Here is a 21,055-nt window from a genome sequence, read left to right as displayed (position 1 = left end):
AAGGAGATGTGAAAGAACCAACGATTCATTTTCTTGTGGAAGAAGTACTAGGCCTCTATAGACAGAACAAAAACTACTAGAAAATTCTTTCCAATGTCAGGGTGCTTGAGTGGCTCAGTCCGTTAAGTGGCTGCCTTTGGCTCAGTCATGATCTCAGGGTCCTGGGATTGAGTCTAACTTCAGCTGTGAGTCTGCTCCCTCTGCCCCTCCCCGCAACTTGCGCATGCCTTCTGTAATAAGTAAACAAAAATCTTTGAAAAAAATTTAAAAAGAAAAAAAAGAAAATGCCCTCTAATGTCAATTACTCTAAAAATTCAGCTCTAGTAGTACTACTCCATAAAATATTCATATCCTATGGCCATTATCTAAATGATAACAGGAGGAAAACAATATTTTAGTTAAGATCAAAATCTCGATTAGTACTTTGCACTATTGAATCAATTGTAAATTGAATCACGTTTTCTGCAACATTTACATTAGTAGTTACAGGATATTCTCCACAACATTATGATAGTAAAGCAAAATAAGATTTTATTTTTTTATTTTTTATTTTTAAGTAACATATAATGTATTATTAACCCCAGGGGTACAGGTCTGTGAATCACCAGGTTTACACACTTCATAGCACTCACCATAACACATACCCTCCCCAATATCCACAACCCAACCACTGTCTCCCTACCCCCCTACCCCCAGCAACCCTCAGTTTGTTTTGTGAGATCAAGAGTCTCTTATGGTTTGTCTCCCTCCCGATCCCATCATGTTTCATTTTTTCCTTCCGTAACCCCCAAACCCCCCGCACTGCCTCTCAAATTCTTTGTATCAGGGAAATCATATGATAATTGTCTTTCTCTGATTGACTTATTTCACTCAGCATAATACCCTCTAGTTCCATCTACGTCATTGCAAAAGGCAAGATCTCATTTCTTTTGACGGCTGCATAGTATTCCATTGTATATGCAAAATAAGATTTTAAAAGACGGAAAAGAACAATCTCAATACCAGAATGCCATTGTGAGTTGTTTTTGTTGTTGTTGTTTGGTTTTTGTTTTGTTTTGTTTTGTTTTTGGTAAATGTGTGTGTTTTCTTCCTGTGCTCATCCAGACACAGGCTTCATGATATCATTGCAAATACTAGAGAAACACCTGATTGAATTCAGCTTTTATCACTCACCATTCCACATAAACATCCCCCAGAATTACTACAAGGTCTTTATCATTTTGATCATCACTTATTTTGGATAACTTAGGTCCTTTCACTATTTTGTTATGATGCCTCAAATTTTCCTATCGCTGTCTGTAGCTACCATTATAATCTCCTATTATAAAATATTGAAATAAAAAGCTTATCTTTTAAAATACTCTGGATATAATTGATTCTTGCACACAGACTCTATCCTATTAACAAAATGATTGGGAATTCAAAAAGGCAATAAAACACTTGGACAAGATAATGTCAAAATAATGGGTTTTGTTTGAATAGGGACTGCTATCTCAAAACCCTCAATATTATGAAGATTATGTCCTCTCCTGGCCAGGGTGAATGGCTTTTAGGGAACTGAGATATATATTTTTTTTTCCTGACTTAAAATATCACTGTCCAACTGCACCATGTTTAATTAGTGTCATGCAATAATGGTTAAAGAAGTAATAACCCATATGTGGTACTTTAAGCATCTTCATTTAATATTCAGTCAATAGCATGAATCAGTCTGATCAGGCGTATATTATGTAAAAGCATTCAGGATATTGTTGGATAAAGTAAATGCTCCATGTCTGGATTTTCCATTACTAAAGCAATTGTATGTACTTTCTCAAGCTGTTTATATTAACACTCCTAGTTTTCACAATACTCAGAAACCACCGGAGGGGAGCAAGTCAACTATGAAAATTGGCTTTTTCTCTGAATTACAGTGTCAACCAAACCAGAGTGCAATTCTCCCCACACTTAGCCAGCTACGGCAGTGTGAAAACCCAACCACCTCCAGATCCATTTCTCCAGCTGAAGGTAGACAGGAGAAGGGGATTCTCGGGGTGGTAGCTCATAAAATGTCATCCTGCCTCACTTTCTAGGAGGCTCCTTGTCTTCACAATTTTTCAGGGGTCCAGACCATTCTCTAAGTTACCTGGGTCTCCCCAGGGACACCTTACTTTTCTGAGACATTTCCTCCTGCTAACTGGTGTCCTCTTCGTTCCATCAAGAACCTCCGTCTAACGAATCAGTGTTTCCTTCACCCCTCTTTCTTACAGCCCCCTCTCCCAACAACTCTGACACCTGTTCCAAAGGAACCCGGCCGGAAGCCTCTTTCTGTTTCAAGAGACGGAGAAGTAACGGGTAGCCCCTCCCCTCCGCCCAGGACTGGCCTCCCCATACCAAGCCCGTGCACCCCAACTCTTTCCCCCACCTTGGTGAGCTCCTTCCTTCATTACCTTTTCTAATGCCCTTCAGGAAACTCGGGGGTAGCCCTTGCTTTCCAGAGGCTAAGGGGACAACCTGACCCCAGCTACTTACCACCACTCCACCTTGCTGCCCCTTCCTTTCTCAACTAGACCCCAGGTTCTTCATGCCAGTTGACCCCTAACAGCCTCCCAGCACCTTTCACTCCTCCCCCCACTTCTCTTCCCACCTTCTCCCGCCCCCTCTCCGCCACACTCTCCATATACCTGCACCCAAGCCAACTGTCTGCGGAACGCTGCCTTACATGCTGGGATCAATGAGGGCAGGGGCGGTGGAGTGACTCCCCCAGATGAGCTACTTGGTGACTAAGTTGAGTCTATTTTAACTTTAATCGGCTAACGTTAGCCTATTTCTGGGATGCTATCCGTGTTCCTTCTGGCCATCACAGCGTTTTTCATTATTTCTGCAAATTCAAAAAAGACAGAGATGGACAGAGGAAGGGACTAGGGGCCTAGGTGATGCCATCGAAGCTCATCTTCATATCCTCATTTTACTCATTTTGCTTTACATCCTTTGTTCTCTCCTGCTAAGATTTGTTGGATGAGAGTTGGTGCATGTTTGCGTGCAAATGCGCGTGCGTGTTTTTCATACCACACGGCGTTTCCCTCACTCAGCTCAGTGTGCCTTTTCCTCCCCTTTTTCCTTCACATCTGCTCCAGACTGATCGCATAAATCCAGATGACATAGATTTAGAAAATGAGCCCTGGTATAAATTCTTTTCAGAACTGGAGTTTGGACGCCCGGTAAGTGAGGCTAGACTCTTAATATAAGAAAATTAGGGGAATGTTGTTTGACTTATGAAAAATACCATGACCAGAAGAGATAGGTGTCATTTACAAACCAAAAGTCGAATGTATTCTGTTTAGACACATTGGGTACGGCTGAGCCCTCATCCGCTTCTGTACCAAATGGTTAACCCTGCTCAGACCCTTCCTATGTGCTTTGTCTCTACCATGCCTCATGCATTAGGAAGATCATATCTAAACAAACTCATGACGCTGAGATAGTTTCTGTTCTAGAATATTCAGGCAATTGTTAGAGGTTTATAGAAGACATATTTGTTTACAGTCCATTTTGGTCTAGTTCAATCAGAAGAAATATAGTGACATTTATGAAAATAATTACTATTATTATAGCTCCCATTTGCTGAAGAACTACCAAGCACTGGCGAGTGCTGGGTTCTGAGCTCATCATCTCAGTGAGTTCTCTGGAGGCCCTTCCAGTAAGAAGAAGCTGGAGACCTGAGAGGTCAAATACTTTGCACAGGCTAGCAAGTGGTAGAGTCAGAAGTTAAAACCCCAGGCTTATTGAACACACCAAAAATCTCTGGCCAATTCCCTCAGTACTATACTGTCAGTATAGAAATACCTCTATAAAATATCTCATTTACTCTTAGGGATATGAGGGAAGAGAAAAATAAAGAAATCCTGTGGACCTTGATTTCTAGTTTCATGTTAGTGTAACATCTTGGCCCCAGACCCCCACCAAAGGTGGGCCTAATGAGAATTGCTTAGTGTACTTGGGCTAAAGAGTCAACTCCAGCCCTAACTGACAATTTCCTTTATTAAAAGTTTCATTGGGGATCTCCATCTACCAATAGCTATACGTTTGATAGGCGTCATTTACGTATTTTTTTAAAGTCTTACTGATGTTCCTGAATTTTAAATTTTTAAAGACCAGAACAATTCCACTGCACAGAACTTTATTGAAGATCAGAGAGTGTGATCTTTCTTTTACCATATCAGATACTGATTTATATACTCATAAACTGACCATATATATATTGGTTACTGGGTGGTTATAGTTGTCCCTGTCATCCATTAAAATGCAAAGGACACTTGGTTAGGTTTCTTATCTTATTGAACAGGATCAAAAGTGACTGTAAATGAATATAAACCAAAGAATTTTTCCTAGACTTTTTATACCCAATAGGAAAAGCGTTTTCTCTCATTTTTCCCCTTATTTCTACAAGTATTCATATAAATGCATTTTATTTTAGAGAAAAAAAAATCCTCTAGCTTTATTTTATATGTATTGATATTACTGATTACATGGTTTATAGGGACTAGATGAATTTCTGTTCTGAGTGTAAACTATCAGCATTTTTCTATAATCATTTTCGGCCCCACATGGAAACTCACCAGCATGCTCTCTACCTGCGCCTTTAATGTTTCTTTAATATAACTTGGCTTCCTTTGTGGCTAGAGACCATGAGTGCTCATGTTGATGTGACCAAATGAGTTTATAAATATACTAATCCCATCACTAGCGATTTTGCCCAGTGCTTGAGAATATTTAAGAACACTGCCCTCTTCCTCCTAGGCCCCCCCCTGTTTGGCTCCATTCGTGCGCTCTTTATGTGTGTCTGACGCTGTCAGCACTCAGTTTCTAACTGTTGTCACCTTTTCCACATGTCTATTCCTTGCTGCCATTGACTCTCCTCCATTCCATCTCTACACCTTCTGCTTATGTGGTGCATCTACACTCAGCCCCCTAAAAAGCCTCTGGACTATGTTCGAGATCATTCTTCGGGTGTTTCCAATGAGGTAAAAACAAATGATTCTCTTTTTCAGATGTCTCTCTTAGGAGCTGATACTGTGATTCTGAACCGTCCGCGTTGTAACAACTCACCACAGTGTCTAAGCTGTTTTGGAAAAATCTATCTTTGCATCATTGTGTCGTATCCAGCATCGTTGCTTAGACATTAATCATTCCAGAGTTGTGGTTGGCTCTTTCTGAAACGTAGGTGAAGAATCACTCCAGCCGTCAATTTCCGTTGAACTATTCAACACAGTCCTGGCGTCCAGGAGTGTGACAGTTAAAAAAAATCAAAAGTGCACGCTTAGTGCTTGTATCAAGCATCTGTTTTGATTAGATGGTCAAAGACTACACAGAGCCATTTTGCCATCACGCTTGGAGGTGCAGAATGACAGTTAGGTTCTTAATTACATGTTTATGGCCCACATAGTCTTAAAATTTATGTAAGTCTTTTCATTTTCCTAAATACGATTTGTGGATTTTAGCACCAGCGAGGATCAAGAATAGGGTTGACAAACAACCGGGACGCATATCCTGATTTCCCAGTTCCACATCCTTGACAGGCATTACTTATCCTTCTCAATGCTACCATCCAGGCAGCCACTGTAATGGGTTATAACTGGCAGATGAGATGAAATGCGTTTGCTGTCTCTGTTTTAAAATCCTCACGGCAATCCGCTAGGTAAAAAAAAGTATGCCAGGCAGTGCCACATTTTATTTGATTACGTCAAAGAGAGTCTGAAAAAGGAAGAAACAATCCAGAGTCAAAGCTTTTTATCCCGATTTCTGCAAAGAAAAAAAATGAAATGATCTTGGAAGGCAGATTTAAGACTTACTGGTTGACCAAAGCAAAAGTGACAATTTTGCTAAATGTCAGCCTCCCTGTGGTAATTCTTAGAAGCAGCTAGAATGGGAGCAGAGTATATAAACTGGTTTTACACAGTAGTTTCTCTGTGGTCCTAAGTATATATGAAAACATTTAACAAATAACTTATCGTCATCAAAAAGTCTTAACTGGGTTAAATATGTGCAACTAGAAAATAAAAGTAGGAAGACACCGATGCCTCAGAAAGTACTCCAGACACGCAATGGTTGTGGGCACAGCCTCAGCAGGAAATCTCCACCCCCCTGAAGCTTCAGTCTGCGATTCTGAACTAGGCATCAGAGCGCATGCACACACAGAAGTAATCAAAATATTTATATATTCAATAAAAAGCAAAATAGAGTACTCAAGAACATTCTAGATTAATCGCAGTCATTTCTAAAGGCTTATAACCTAAAGACCATCAAATATAACAAGCCATTCTGTTTTGTGTGTTATATTACCTTCACAACTGAGGAAAGGCATTTCAACATACAAAGGGAGCGAGAATTTACTTTGGATTCAATCAGGTCAGATATTTTTCTGATATGTTGGTCAGATAGTTCTAGGATGTTTTTAAGGTGGATCATTGAGAATGGACAGAAAACTTTGAGATTACCATATTCAACTCACTCATTTTTAAGTCAAGAAAAGTAGAGCCCAACGATTTTTAAAACTATGTCCAAGATCACAAGGTCAAGTGACAGCAAGTTAAAAATAAAACACAGATCTCATAGCCTTCACTTCCATGCCATTCCCTTTCTACCTCACTTCTTAGCATGTCCAAGAGATGTATGTAGAATTCAAGACTTTAAGAAACAAGTTATTTACTTAATACTATTCCATGTTAACTATTTTTGTGAAAAAAGTTTCCATAATTAACATTACACTATAACTCTTGGGCTAAAGATAGCAGAAACTTAACTGCATTCTACATGTGATGGTATTGGCAAAAAAAAGTCACATAAAAAAGCACTTTGCTGGTGGTTAAACTAATTTACCATTATGTCTTTGGAACTGAAAAGGACTATTGTATGATTTTGTAGCATATTAATTTCCCATTATGGTGTTTCAGTGTGTACAAAAATATTCTGATAAGGTACTGGATTCTATCTTCAATATCCTTATGTAAAACATTTCTGGTAAAATCTGTAATTGATTACACATTACCTTAACTACCATTTATCAAGTGCCTAGTGTATGCCATGAATAACATACTTTCTAACCCATAAAACTGAGAAACTGGCATTAAGGGAGAACAATTAAGGACTTTTAAGCAAAGTTTAATCATACAATCACTTAGCAGAGTGAGTCAGTGTCCATACTGTATTAAAATGAACTTCATTTAGGTAGGTTAAAATATGGTAATATATAAACTCAGTAGATCATAATAGGTAAAAGAGGTTACCTCTTTTCTGGAGACGATTTCCATTTCAGAATGAATATCATTCACATAATTATCATCAAGTTTCTCTCTTAGTCATCTATCTAGACCTTTTACTACTTCCTTACAATTTAATATTGAACTTTTTCCTTTGACCTTACATGAAAATCACAAAATTGGTTTCAGTTTATTTTGGATTGTGGAAACCAGCACAAGGAGGCATCACTGTAATTTCTTTGCCTAAATCTGAAACACCATTGATTTATCAACGGAAAGCCATCACTGCCTAGGCTGTGTCTTATCCCACATTACAATTTTGTTTAGGCTCATTCCAAGCTGGCCATTCAAAGTCACTGATCACTCTGGGGTGATTACTCTAAGGACGTTCTGCAATTGACACTTCTTGACAACCAGCTACGGTTTGTCATTGGATTGTCCGCGAAGGTTGTGACCCACACAAGCCGCAAGGCTCTGAGGCCGTTTGGTGTTGCTCTTCCGCAAACGTATTGAATTAATATTTCTACACCAGAATATAATTTGTTTACTTGTTTGCTTTCTTTCTTATTTAGTATTCATTTTTTTCACCTTTCCAGGGTCCAATCCAGAGTTCAGCAAGCTAAGTAATCACATACATTCATCAGATTAGTGGACCGAATTTTTTTCTTCTAATTTTATATTAGTGGAGAACCTAGGAATCTAAATGTTTTCTAAGAATTACAAATATTAGAATATGCTTTTTCTGTCTAGAAGGAAGGGAGGATGTTCTCTAGCAGAAAGGTGCTTTTGTTTGCTTCTGGGCAAGGTTCCATTCTCACTCAGTAAGATGGAATTAAATGAAAATATTAATTAAAAGAACCAATTTTAGAGTTACGCATAAGAGGGCTTGTCAGACTGATTTACATAAAGAATCTACATAAAGAATGTTAATATTCTAATTGGTTAATTGGTACTAATTTATAAATAGAAAATAAAGTTATGGAAATAGTTTTTAAAGTATGGCTTAATTTCTACCAAGTGGGTTTGTAATACTCTGGTAAACTATTTCTATGTGATGGGAACTTTAGATAAAATCTGTCAAATCCTACTCTTTTGGGCTGACATTTTTAAACTTCCATAGGGAAGCACATTTTCAAGCTAGAATTTCAGTTCTTCATCAGACCAAAGTTTGGGATAAATAATTGACCATCAAATATGCCCCAAAGAAAGACAATATATATATCATATATATATAATATCAGAATATTACTAATATATATAATACTATATATATAAAATATCACACAAAAATACTTGTATATACATTTCCCTGTACATTCTAGACATCACCCCACAACTACTTTTGCTCATCTTGCATTGTCATTTCAAATACTCGAGAGCTCAATACAGATCTCTCTTGCCTTAGATATTTCAATGTTTATTCTGGTAGACGGTCGTGGGGAGTGAAAAAGTCCTATGTAATATTTTTGCCTAATATCTATTTCACTGTACTGTTCAGAATTGAGTATGAAAATGGTGTGTACAATAAGCATTTGGAATTATGTATCAATTTGTACTTTCTATTTTTCTTTATTCCTACAACCATGGACAACTGAGAGTTGATGTTCCCATGAAAATGTTAAAAATCTACTTTTTTTAAAAAAAAGGTTACATTTTGGTTTATTAATCATTTATTTTAAATTGACCCTGAACTTAACTATTTTGAAAGATGGCAGTCTACCCCTGGTTTAAATACCAGGCAGTTTAGTTTAATTTCAAACCAAATTCTGTGGTATTATTAAGATGCCATGCCTGTGTTGACAGAGGAAAGATATCTCAAGTTCTGCTTAAATGTTATATTCTAAAAAGAATACCAGGCAACATGACGGAAAAATTATAAAGAAGGTTTATGTTGTATAAGGGCTGAATGATGGTTACAAATATTTTTTTAAACATCAAACCATTCCTTGATGCAGAAAATTTCTATTTACAGTCTATTTCCTATATGAAGGAGTGCTTAACGACTTTTCTTTTCTCCCCCAGGCAATGTTTGGGCTGTGGATAATTTGAGTTAGGCAGAGAAATACAGTGGGGTATATCAAAAGAGAAAGTAGATAGAAAGAAAGTAGAAATCAGGTTACATGTTTTCTCTTTGAAAGACATTTTATGATCAAGATAAATGGGATTTTTCATCTCAGTTTTTGTAATACTCTTTTTTAGGATACCTAGTTTAATGTCCAAGGACAAATGAAATTTTGCCCTGGTAAAATTTTCATGGAGCTCTTTTTCTATCTTAACAGGCCTCCTTGTACCAATCCTCTATAGACAGAAGCCTGGAAAGACCTACTAGGTAAGAACGTCACTGCAGTGTGCAACCAGAATATTATATACCAGTGATCTCTCTTTTAATAGGAGTGCTCCTCAGCAAAATAATAATGAGGGTTATGTTATCACTCATTATTATTTGGAGCACCTTACTTTCTGAAGTTGTTTTATTTTGTTTTTACATCATTTCATATGATCATATTCAAAAGTTTATAAAAATTAAATGAAATAATTCTGGATTCCTTTACTGAGAAATTCTTCCCTTCCCTGTCTCCCTCTAAGCTCAGTTTTCTTTTCTTTGAATGGGAATTATAAAATCTAATTTTCAATATTATTAGGTGACGCTTATGATAGTATATTTGAAAAGCGTATAAATTACTAGAAAATTTCTAAATTATGTTCTATATATTACATGCTCACCACATAAATCAAAAACATTGTTACTACAATAAATGGGGTCTTATTATATACTAGACATTCTAAATACATAAACATATTCGATCCTTAAGATACCACAATGAGCTAAGTGTTATCCTCCCTACTTTATCTCTGAATAAACTAAAATTAGGCCTTATAACTTACCAAGTTCACACCATTGGCAAGGAGCAGAGACAAACTAGAATTGAACCAGAATAATCTGGAACCACTAGTCCTAACTGTTCTAGAAGTCTGCCAAGATAAGTTCTGATGGTTGGCTTTAAATATCACACTTACTTCATGGCACTACAGAAATTCAGACACAGTTCAATAGCAATAGTGATTAATACAAACTCTCAGCCACATTGTACCATCAACAACAAGCCGTAGGGAAACCGTGAGGTAAGAGAAATTTGTCTCACCAGATGTCTTCCTTTTCAGTCTTTTCCTCCCCTTGTGGCATGTTGTGGGAACTCTTCTTTAGAGAGAAAAGATACATGGCACAAATCACAACACTGAATTGTCAGTCACAACATATTGCACTAAAAGGAGTTTTTTTTAAATTTCAAAACATGATTATATTCCAAGAAACAAGGCAGAGGATCATAGGGGAAGAGAGGAAAAAATGAAACAAGAGAAAACCAGAGAGGCAGACAAATCATAAGAGACTCTTAATCTCAGGAAACAAACTGAGGGTTGCTGGAGGGGAGGGGTCGGGGGGATGGGGTGACTGGATGATGGACTTTGTTTCGTATTGTATAAGACTGATGAATCACAGACCTGTACTCTTGAAACAAACCATACCTTATGTATTAATAATAAAATATGCAAAAAAAATTAAACATACTTAAGGTCAGTACTTTCAAAGAAATAAAAATAAAACATGATTATAAACATATATACACACACACACCAAAAAAACCAGCACATGGATGTTTGTAACAGCTTTATTCGTAACTGCCAAAACTTGACGCGACCAGAATACTGTCCGGTAGGTGAGTTGAGATACAAATTTGTGCATCCATATGAAGGAACAGTTTTCCGCAATAAAGAGAAATGAGCTATCACGCCGCCAAAAGACACCGAGAAATCTTAAAAATCAGGAACTTTAGTGGGAAACAGCCTTAACATAAACTATGGACTTTAATTACATTTAGTAATAATGAGTCGAGATGGTTCATCAGCTGTCACAAATGCATCACAGGAACAGACAATGTCACGATGGGAGAAAGTGTGTGCACGAGGAAAGGGAGCTTAGGAGAACTCCCTGTACTTTCCAATTGATTTTTCTGTAAACCTAACAATTCTCTAAAAAAAAAAAAAATACAGTCTATGAATTTTTTTAAAGAGAGGATTATAAAGAAATAGTGTTTAGTAGCAAGGAATGCATTCATAAAACTGCCGTTTGGGGGAAGTGAGGCAAGAGACGTGCTGTCGCCAACGCTTCCCATCAGTCCTTCTGCGTCACAGGGGAACCTCCTCCAACACCAGCCTAAACCAAGCCGATTCCTTCTTTCAGTTCTGCGAGCACGGCCAGTGACTTTAGGAAAAGGAGGAAGAGCGAGCCTGCGGTGGGGCAGCCCAGGGGCTTGGATCCAAGTGCGAGCAGGACCAGCCCGGGGCGAGCGGACCTCCCGGGATCGGGCGGCCCCGTGACAAAGTCTTTCATCAGTTCTTCTCCTCCATCCCCCTCAAGAGCAAAAGGTGAGCGATCATAGGTTGACATGCAAGCAATTTACCAGTTTAACTTTAATCAAGGGTACCGTGTGAGGGCTGGTCCAAGATAACCATTCAGAGAGAGTTAGCATTTAAATACAGCATCTTGAATGCAATATGGTTTCAAAACAATAATTTATCTTTTTTACACAGACTAGGTCGAGTTGGTGGGCCATTTGATGGCTCCATCTAGCCTAATCATGCTTTCTTCCTCCAAATAATCCATTTGTGGGTTTTTTCTTGAACAAATTCGAAGGATCTAACTTACTGTCAGGCTATTAAAAGATTACATTTATAAATATTTGCATATTGTCAAAAATGTTCTAGTGTTACTACAGCCAGCAAAGTTAATCACATTTATAGAATAGGAATTAGAAGTAGCAACCAAGAATACTGTTGCCTAAAACACTTTGATTTGGGTTTTTTTTTTTTTAAATTTAGTTCTAAAAATGTGTCTGACCGATTAAAGTTATTTCTTTAGTAATCTGTTTTATATTTTGGTGAACATTTCTATAGACAGTGGAATATCTGTGTTCCGCATGGAACATGGTGTTTGATTCAGAACATTCCACCAGTAAGAACTAACTGGTTTCAAGCCATACTTAGAAAATTGAGATAACACCAAGTCATTTTTCCATATGGCCTGTCTCTCTGGAAATTCGATGAGCTGTGTTGAGAGAGGGCAAGCCTCTCCTCCAGGTCTCTGAAAGACCATTCAGTGCATTATTGCTGGGCTAACCAGAACATTCCCGAGATGGAGACTGAGGCTTGAACTGGCGTCTGCAAGTATCTGAGGCCATACCACATTTGGGGTCCCACAATCTCCCCCAGTCTCCTAGGCTTGAAACAAAACACCAAAGAAATTTGAAGTGTGTGACGACCTTGAGCTCTAACAGAGGTTTCCATAATACAGCACAGACTCAGCTACACTTATCAAACGTAAGCGCTGAAAGTGTTGCCATGTGGTGATTAAAGCTAAGCGGTAGCTGGTTTATGGGCAGAGGACAGGCAGGTCTGGACGACCGGACTCTGGGTGGGTGGGAGGCACTAGCCATCTTCCCAGTAAAACCGTGCATATTATCCGGAACATTCAGGAGTGAGCCCCTCTCATGACACCTTTCATCAAATTCACTGAGATGCTTGGATCAGATTCTACTCATTTATGCAAATGAATGCCTTAAGAAAATAAGTAAGTCATGAAAGACCACTGATTCATTACACTTGGATAGCACCCAAAAGTTAAAAGGATTCTGATTAATTTAGATAATTGTTTTTATCCCAGGGAGTGTTAAGTCAACTTCCTTTCCCAGATATTACATATCTACTCAATGTGCTAATCTGCTTTTGAAAAATGTGGGTAAGATGGTAAGGCAGGAATCAATAGATATTTTCCTTCCTGAGGTTCCCTTCTAAGAAGGAAATTTCCCATTAGATGTACTTTGGTCATTTGTTTATTAGTGAACTCGGCACAGCACAAGAGTCTTTCCAAACATCTTCTAAATTGAGGTCAATTTTAGCTCTCTATTACCAAATTGCAAATTATTAAAAAAAAAAAAAACTCCCTGGAAAAAAGCAAGATGTGTTTACCTCTGAAGGAAGTTTTATATTCTATCCCGTTACCTTATAAGAACCTGCCTCATAAGAGGTTAAAAGTGGAGCAATTAAAGAGGTAAATTCATTTATTTAAAGAGGTTCCACTTGTGTTTTTTTTCTTGGAAACATATTAGCAGCAACAGTGCACAACATCTTGGTTTTGCAATTTTAGAAAATTTGTATCACCCTTTTTGCATCTAATGCCCATGAAAAATTATTTGGTACAGTTATGGGACTGGTATTTAAAAGCAAATTTATAAATTACTCTTATTCTCTGTCATTATGAATCAAATGAGACTCAAATCCTGACCCTATTAAGTTGATTAAATCGGTAGCACTTTTGGTCTTAATTGTTCAAACTTGAAATTACTACCCGGTCATGCTATGGATTAGCTTTCGAGGTTCGCCATGTTTGCGGAAAGTTGTGTGAACACCATAAAAATAGGTAGATTTGCTACATTACCTTTTATACAGGGTTTTGTTGACTCTCATATCTGCAAAGCTACCTTCATTGAGAAAGTATTGCCTTGCTTTAGAATCTGGCTTTTTTCTCTAGAGTTGAAGCTACATGTTTAACAATCAGTGTCTAGATCAAACCATGCTAACTTCTTTCTCCTTGCCGTGCTGTCTGTTGCTAAGTGACACGCTCTCCTCTTTGTGAACCTTTTAACTTTTCCAAATGTCTCTCTTCCACCACGCTGCCCTGGATTAAAAGGTGGGGATGATATATGTCCGTCCCTTTACAGTTACTCAGGGCTCAACGGCAACCCCTCCAATGAGTTAGATTACTGTAACGCTTACAGACAGCATTTGGATGTCCCTCGTGACTCACAGAGGGCCATTACTTTCAAGAATGGCTGGCAGATGGCCCGACAGAACGCAGAGGTCTGGAGCAGCACTGAGGAAACGGTGTCCCCCAAAATCAAATCCCGCAGCTGTGACGATCTCCTAAATGACGACTGCGATAGCTTCCCCGACCCCAAAACCAAGTCAGAGAGTATGGGTTCTCTGTTATGCGAAGAGGACTCCAAGGACAGCTGCCCTATAGCGTGGGCCTCCCCCTACATCCAGGAGGGTCGGAGTAATGGCAGGTCAAGGCTCCGGCACAGGTCAGCCCACAACGCCCCAGGGTTCCTCAAGATGTACAGGAAAATGCATCGCATTAACCGCAAGGATTTGATGGCGTCCGAGGTGATCTGCTCCGTCAAGTCGAGGATAATGCAGTACGAGAAGGAGCAGCAGCACAGGGGCCTGCTACACGGATGGAGCCAGTCCTCCACCGAGGAGGTGCCCAGGGACATGGTCCCCACCCGCATTTCTGAATTCGAAAAGCTGATTCAAAAGTCCAAGTCCATGCCCAATTTAGGAGATGAAATGTTATCTCCCATCAGCCTAGAAGCTCAACAAAATGGTTTATGTCCCAAGAGGCGATTTTCCATTGAGTCTTTGCTGGAGGAAGAAGGTCAGAGCAGACACGCTTCGCATATGCAGCGGAGCTACGAGCCCCAAGCCCTGGTACCGATTCATATCGAGGTCACCAGTGACGAGCAGCCCAGAGCGCACGTGGAGTTCTCTGATAGTGACCAGGACGGCGTCGTGTCTGACCACAGCGATTACATTCACGTCGAAGGATCGTCCTTCTGCAGTGAGAGCGACTTCGATCACTTTTCTTTCACGTCCTCTGAAAGCTTCTATGGGTCCAGCCACCATCACCACCATCACCACCATCACCATCACCGACACCTGATCAGCTCCTGCAAAGGCAGATGCCCGGCCTCCTACACCCGGTTCACCACGATGCTGAAACATGAAAGAGCCAAACACGAGAACACCGAAGAGCCCAGAAGACAAGAAATGGACCCTGGGCTCTCTAAGCTTGCATTTCTGGTCAGTCCCGTGCCTTTCCGGAGGAAAAAAAATTCAACGCCCAAAAAACAGACTGAAAAGGCAAAATGTAAAGCTTCTGTATTTGAGGCTCTGGACTCTGCCCTTAAAGACATTTGTGACCAGATTAAAGCCGAAAAGAGAAGGGGAAGTCTGCCAGACAACAGCATCCTGCACCGTCTCATCAGTGAGCTTCTGCCGGATATCCCCGAGAGGAACTCGTCACTTAGAGCTCTGAGAAGGAGCCCCATGCACCAGCCTTTCCACCCACTGCCTCAAGACGGTGCTATGCATCGTCCGTTGTACCAGAACGATTGTGGGAGAATGCCTCACAGTGCCTCTTTCCAAGACGCGGACACCACCACCGCCAACTACCGTCACCAAGACCATGACAGTGCACGGAGTCTCCAAGGTGGATGAGCTTTTCTTTCTTTTTCCTTGTGGTTCAGACACCCGCCATCCAGCTCTCTCACCTTCCATTCCTACATCTCATCATTCCTAAGCCACGAGACCACCTGGCATCGTTATGTGTTTTTTGAAGCAAATGCTTGTTGTGCAAACGGGTCTTACTAGATTGTCTCATTTGCCCATGTGATATCCGGGCTCCATGTGTGGCTTAAAGTGATCACTAATTCACAAAAATTTACTCATTCAAAATCAAAAGGGAAAACCATCTCGTAGCTTAATGTTAGGGCTGCAACCACTTACATCAAAACACCAAATTAAACTTATTTTACCAATTTAAGAGGATTCCAAGACAGAGACCATGATTGAGTATCAGTATCCTTAAGAGACTGACAACTCTTTTTTTGTGGTGAAGTGAGTCAAAACCAGTAACTTAACAAATAGCTTTTTCCTTGATTTTTACGTTAACTTTATAAAGTTATATTCACTCAATAAATAACTTGCTTACATGCAATGTAAAGATACTACATCAAAACACTCAGGAAGCAAAATTGAAGTATGTCATGTAGTAATTGATGGTCAATGAGAAAAGAATAGGATTTGCTTAACGACTTTCTTCATTTAAAGGACATAATGGGATAAAATTTTTGTGAATGCATCTTTAAGCTATATATACAGAAATCTCTTCTCCATCACTCAGTGTATTTCATTTTCTCTGTCTTTCCATATCTTAATTTATTTGTTTTCTATTTCCGCTGAAAGAATCTTACATCAACATTTGAATTAGACCATGTAGGTTAAAAGTGACTCCCAAGTCCATTGTCATAGATGGATTATCACCTTGAAGTGGCAACACAAGGACAAATAACAGTGCAAATGCAGAGGACTTTTTTGAGATTTTGGGGGGTGTTTTTACATTTTCATACAATCTTTATACAATTTTTTTTGTTAATCCTTAAAGTACATCTGTTTACTACATAAATTTTAAGAAGCTGGAAAGAATATTGCATGTTGAAATTTGGATTATCAACAGCCTTCTATGCACGGGACGCTGCAAAGTGCTTTACAAACGTTATCTAGTTAACACTGGCCTGAACCTAGGTGATAGGTGTCATTATAAGCACCATTTTCTAGTTGAGACCCAGGGAAGGTGAGATTTGACCAAAGTCATTTAGGGAGTAGGTAGGAGAAAAGAGATTCAAACTCCTAGTAATTCAGATTTTATAGTCTAGAATATAATGTCTATAGTTAAAAAAAATCAAATTTCATATTAATGTAGTATGTGCGGCTCAGTTGTTAACTGCCATTGCACACATTTGCTTATTTTACTAGCGTTTATCTTTGCTTTCATTTATACTATACGATGTGCTTCAAAAATAATAAACTAGAATTTTTAAATCAATGCCTACAGTTTGAAATTTTCACGGACTGAGATTGAGATGTCATAGTTTGAGTTTTTAATTAATTAGCTACCTTTCCCCAATATTGGGCAATTCCAGTTATTTAGTTAAGTACATCAATAATAGGATGCCTGGGTGGCTCAGTGGGTTAAGCCACTGCCTTCGGCTCAGGTCACGATCTCAGGGTCCTGGGATCGAGTCCCACATCAGGCTCTCTGCTCAGCAGGGAGCCTGCTTCCCTCTCTCTCTCTCTCTCTGCCTGCCTCTCTGCCTACTTGTGATCTCTCTCTGTCAAATAAATAAATAAAATCTTTTTTTAAAAAAAGTAAATCAATAATAATAATCCCTTCTCAATTTTATGCACAGGTAGAGTACATTATTGAAACATGATTTGAGAGAGCTTCGAAAAGCATTTAATGAAATAAAAGATTTACTTTCCAACTTTGTTTAGCCCAGTTGAAAAAGAGTTTATATTCCAAAGATTAGCAAAAAGGGTAATTTACAATTTAATGATTGGTATGAGAGCCCTATGATCATAAAAGGTATATGATTTAAAACGGAAAATAAATGGCACATAATCCTATCTCACTCTTGAAAATAACCAATTAAGTTTTACATGAAATATTTGTGGCCTTGCTACCTTATTAAACCTAAAGACTTTGGAATTCACAACTAATAGAGAGTTAGACCTTTATCCTTATGTTGTCATGTAACTGATATCCCACCTGCTTTTAAGCAGACAATTCTTCCTTATAGTCAAAGCTGTCAAAATCTTTAAACAATGTTTTCCTTTTATGAATTGGCATTTTAAATTCCTTTCTGGCTGTATTTATTTTACTTTTAATGCTTCTTGTTAACCAATATAACTAAATTTATTAAAGGCTAAAAGAAAGAATTTACTAATTTTGACCCAGGTATACTGGTTAACAGAGATTACTGGGGTACTTTTAGCCTCGAGTTACATTTCTACGTATCAATGTATGAAGTATTGGACCATTAAGAGGTACTTGTAATCATAATTTTGTAATATAATTATTTATACTTTGTTTTAAGGTAAACAGAAACTATTCAGTATTTCATAAGCAGTTTGGCAACCAATACGATACTATCTGTTTAGAGAACTTTTATCCCTTTGTTTCTCAGAATAAAAAATACTTTCTGATAAGGTACTTGAGCAAAAGGGGAGGCAAAAGATACAAACCTTTTAACCCTTTAAATGACATCTTAGATTTAACACCTTAGATTTAATGAGGCGGGGGGCAGCAAGAAGGGCTGGGGGAAGGGACACATCCATAGTTCTGCCATCACCGTACTTCTTTTTTTCTTTTTCATTACTGCATTCTTAAATTGTTCCATAAAATGTTTTAGTTTTTGTAAACTGTTGCTATTTTCCAATTGCCCATCTTCTATCGGTCCCGCCGAGTAATTATAAATTGGAGGCAAAAGGAATAGAAAGTATTAAGTCTTTGAGATGGGAAATCCCCAGGACTATGAATTGTCTACACCGAGTGCTGCAGCATTAAATACATCAACAATGTAACAATTATATGTGTGATTAGAACACCTCTGCCACCTCGGATATTTGTCCCTTTTGAAATGCACTGGTTTTGTGTCTTTTCTCGCAACTCTGTAATGACCTATGAGTTGTATACCCATGTCTTCCATTGTGGTGTCTCTCTAAATCTGAAGGAGAAAAGAGTTGCCACCAGGAAAATGGCGAGAAGGGTCAGCTTTTAATTAAGTGGATACTCACTCCGGCCCCGTCCTCTCCCACAGACCATGAGTCCCCTCGAAGTTACGCCTCCACCATGACTGACCTGGGGAGAAGCGCACCTCGGGAAAGAAGAGGAACTCCGGAAAAAGAGGTAGTGTGTTTAGTGCTACTTGAGTCTTTTTTCTGCAGCGTATTTGGCAAAGCACTTGTCAGCCGTGAGGCTTCTCTGAATCTTGAACTGACCCCCATGCATGAACAATAGAGCTCTGCGAGAGTCTCGAGCTGGGTTGCCCCACAGAGGAAGGAGATTTCCCTGTACAAATGTCCCCGCTGATGTAGGGGAGAGCCCTAGGTCATCTGTGTTGCAAAGCCATACAAATTGGGCATAACGATTTTTGCCGGCCTGCTTTTATTGGAGAACATCTCTGAAAAATCGAGGCTCCTAGGAACGGCCTACCAACTAGCTCTTTGTCCGCGGCCCCGACTCAGGGCCGGAGCTCTGGTATGTGCTATCCTGGAGCTGTTGGATGGCAGCTGAAAACAGGTCTCGGACTGGCAGTCAATCCAGGAGGATCACTAGGCTGTGTCTCCTATAGTCTAGAGCCTGTGGGACCCCAGAGAAGTCAAGAATGTTCCAGGTTGCCTAAAGTTCACAGAATAAGGAGGAAAGAGAGTGGGGAGAGGGGATTACTGGGAAGTGGAGAAGGAAGATCTGGAATGGCTAGCTGTGGGGAACAGGGTGATGGAAGGAGAGTGTGTATCACGTCTTATCATGACCAAAAGGCTGGTTTACCGTGTGCTCAAGATGACCCAGCCTGTGCTTTGGGCCACTAACTAGCTTCCCAGTGATAACTGGGCTAAGATTTCTTTGCTACTATGTTGATAATTGTTTAGGAAAAGGGATGATGGTCTCTTTCATGACTCTTCCCCGTCTTTTGATTATGATTCTGAAGGAGTTATGTCGATACATAAAACCTAGAGCAACTAACCCTCGGCATTATCCCGGGAAAAGCCAGATTCAACCCTGGGACAGAACCCTTGGCAGAGCCCTATTCCAGCATTCATCTTCCTTAGTTTCTAAGATGAAATATGATATTCGGTGCTTATGATGAAAAAGTCATCTACTATATTCCTGTTATCGCTTAAATACCTAAATGAAGGACTGATTGGTTGATTGATAAATTGCATAAAGGATTTACATATGTTTCATCATTCTTTGTGATTTCATTTCCCTTTGATTCACATGAAATTACTTTCTTGAAAAAAAAAATCCAGATTGTAAGTGACTGCTAATTGTTTACCTTCCCTTTCAGAAATTGCCTGCAAAAGCTGTTTATGATTTTAAAGCTCAGACATCTAAGTAAGTAAGATAAGTGTTCATTAAACAACTTAGGGTGGCTCAAACACTTCAGTAATATTTAAGAGGTAAATATTGCAATGAGATGTATTACAAATAAGGTCTAAGTCCCAGTTGAGCAGTCGGCTGTAATTAGCGTTTCCTTCACAATTAACTGGGATGGGGTTGATTTTATTTTCATCTGAAGTTTAATTGACAAACATTGAGTTTTAAATGACACTAAACATGTTAGAGCACCATGAGTTCAAAACGACAGGAAAACAAAGTGATATTAAGAATCTTTGTTTCTAGAATTTTTGTGTCAAGAACGGAATAAAAGTAAAATGTTGGCGAGTAAACACTAACTGAGAGAATTTGATAACATTTATTTATCCAACCATATCCAGGATAGTTTGTAGGGTAGAAGAGTAGAACAGTGAACAAAGATTCCCATAGTCAAACCTCCATGTCTTAACACTTTAATGTTGAGATTCTGAGCAAAATTTTCGCCTCTGGTCTTTTGATGTTGCTGTTTTCATACTCCTGTGGGGCAGTTTTTTTTGTTTTGTTTTGGTTTGGTGTTTTTGCCTTTTGTACTTAGGAACTTGTTAATCAGATGGGCATGTGTTAGTACTAAGCACATAAAGAGGCTTAAATAGGAGGGAACCTTCCAGATCTGTCGTGGCCCATGTGTATAGACCTGATTTCAGAAACTCTGATCTCCATTAGAATTCAAGATATTGAAACCATTGTATATTGGCATTAAATTATCTTGTGTTGTTCAGACTGAATTTTTATAATAATAAAATATTTTATTCATAAAAATGTATACTAATATTATATTAATCAATTAATAGTTCTAGAAACTGTCTCTGCCATAAGACATACAAAAAATAAAATCACTCAGATGTGGGTAATACTGCTGAGATGGTGAATGAACTAAACAGGAAAATGCTATCTAGAAATTAAGATGGCTTAAAGCTAGTGTTTAAAAATATCCTGAAGAAAAGCTTTCCTACCCCTTTTTTTTTTTTTTGATGACATAAGT

At 38.8% G+C, this 21,055-nt stretch overlaps 1 protein-coding gene across 6 annotated transcripts in view; it reads left to right on the top strand.

Annotated features, from left to right (window-relative positions):
• The window catches only part of SORBS2 (sorbin and SH3 domain containing 2), a 208,057-nt gene that overhangs the window by 157,673 nt on the left and 29,329 nt on the right, over window positions 1-21,055 (top strand). For 5 of the 6 annotated variants that reach the window (XM_080796663.1, XM_080796665.1, XM_080796664.1 and 2 more), the window contains 4 exons: window positions 9,518-9,567; window positions 11,479-11,663; window positions 18,734-18,822; window positions 19,985-20,031. In XM_080796663.1, coding sequence (XP_080652789.1) covers window positions 9,518-9,567; window positions 11,479-11,663; window positions 18,734-18,822; window positions 19,985-20,031 — 371 coding nt within the window. Of the gene's footprint in view, window positions 1-2,249; window positions 2,409-3,116; window positions 3,201-4,946; window positions 5,004-9,517; window positions 9,568-11,478; window positions 11,664-13,983; window positions 15,565-18,733; window positions 18,823-19,984; window positions 20,032-21,055 lie in introns of all 6 variants that reach the window. The other variant, XM_080796668.1, reaches the window with a different exon arrangement.

The sequence above is a fragment of the Martes martes genome (assembly GCF_963455335.1).
Source record: "Martes martes genome assembly, chromosome: 2".
Taxonomy (NCBI): Eukaryota; Metazoa; Chordata; class Mammalia; order Carnivora; family Mustelidae; genus Martes; species Martes martes.
Note: the sequence above shows the minus strand (reverse complement) of the source record. Positions and strands in the feature narration are given on the sequence as shown.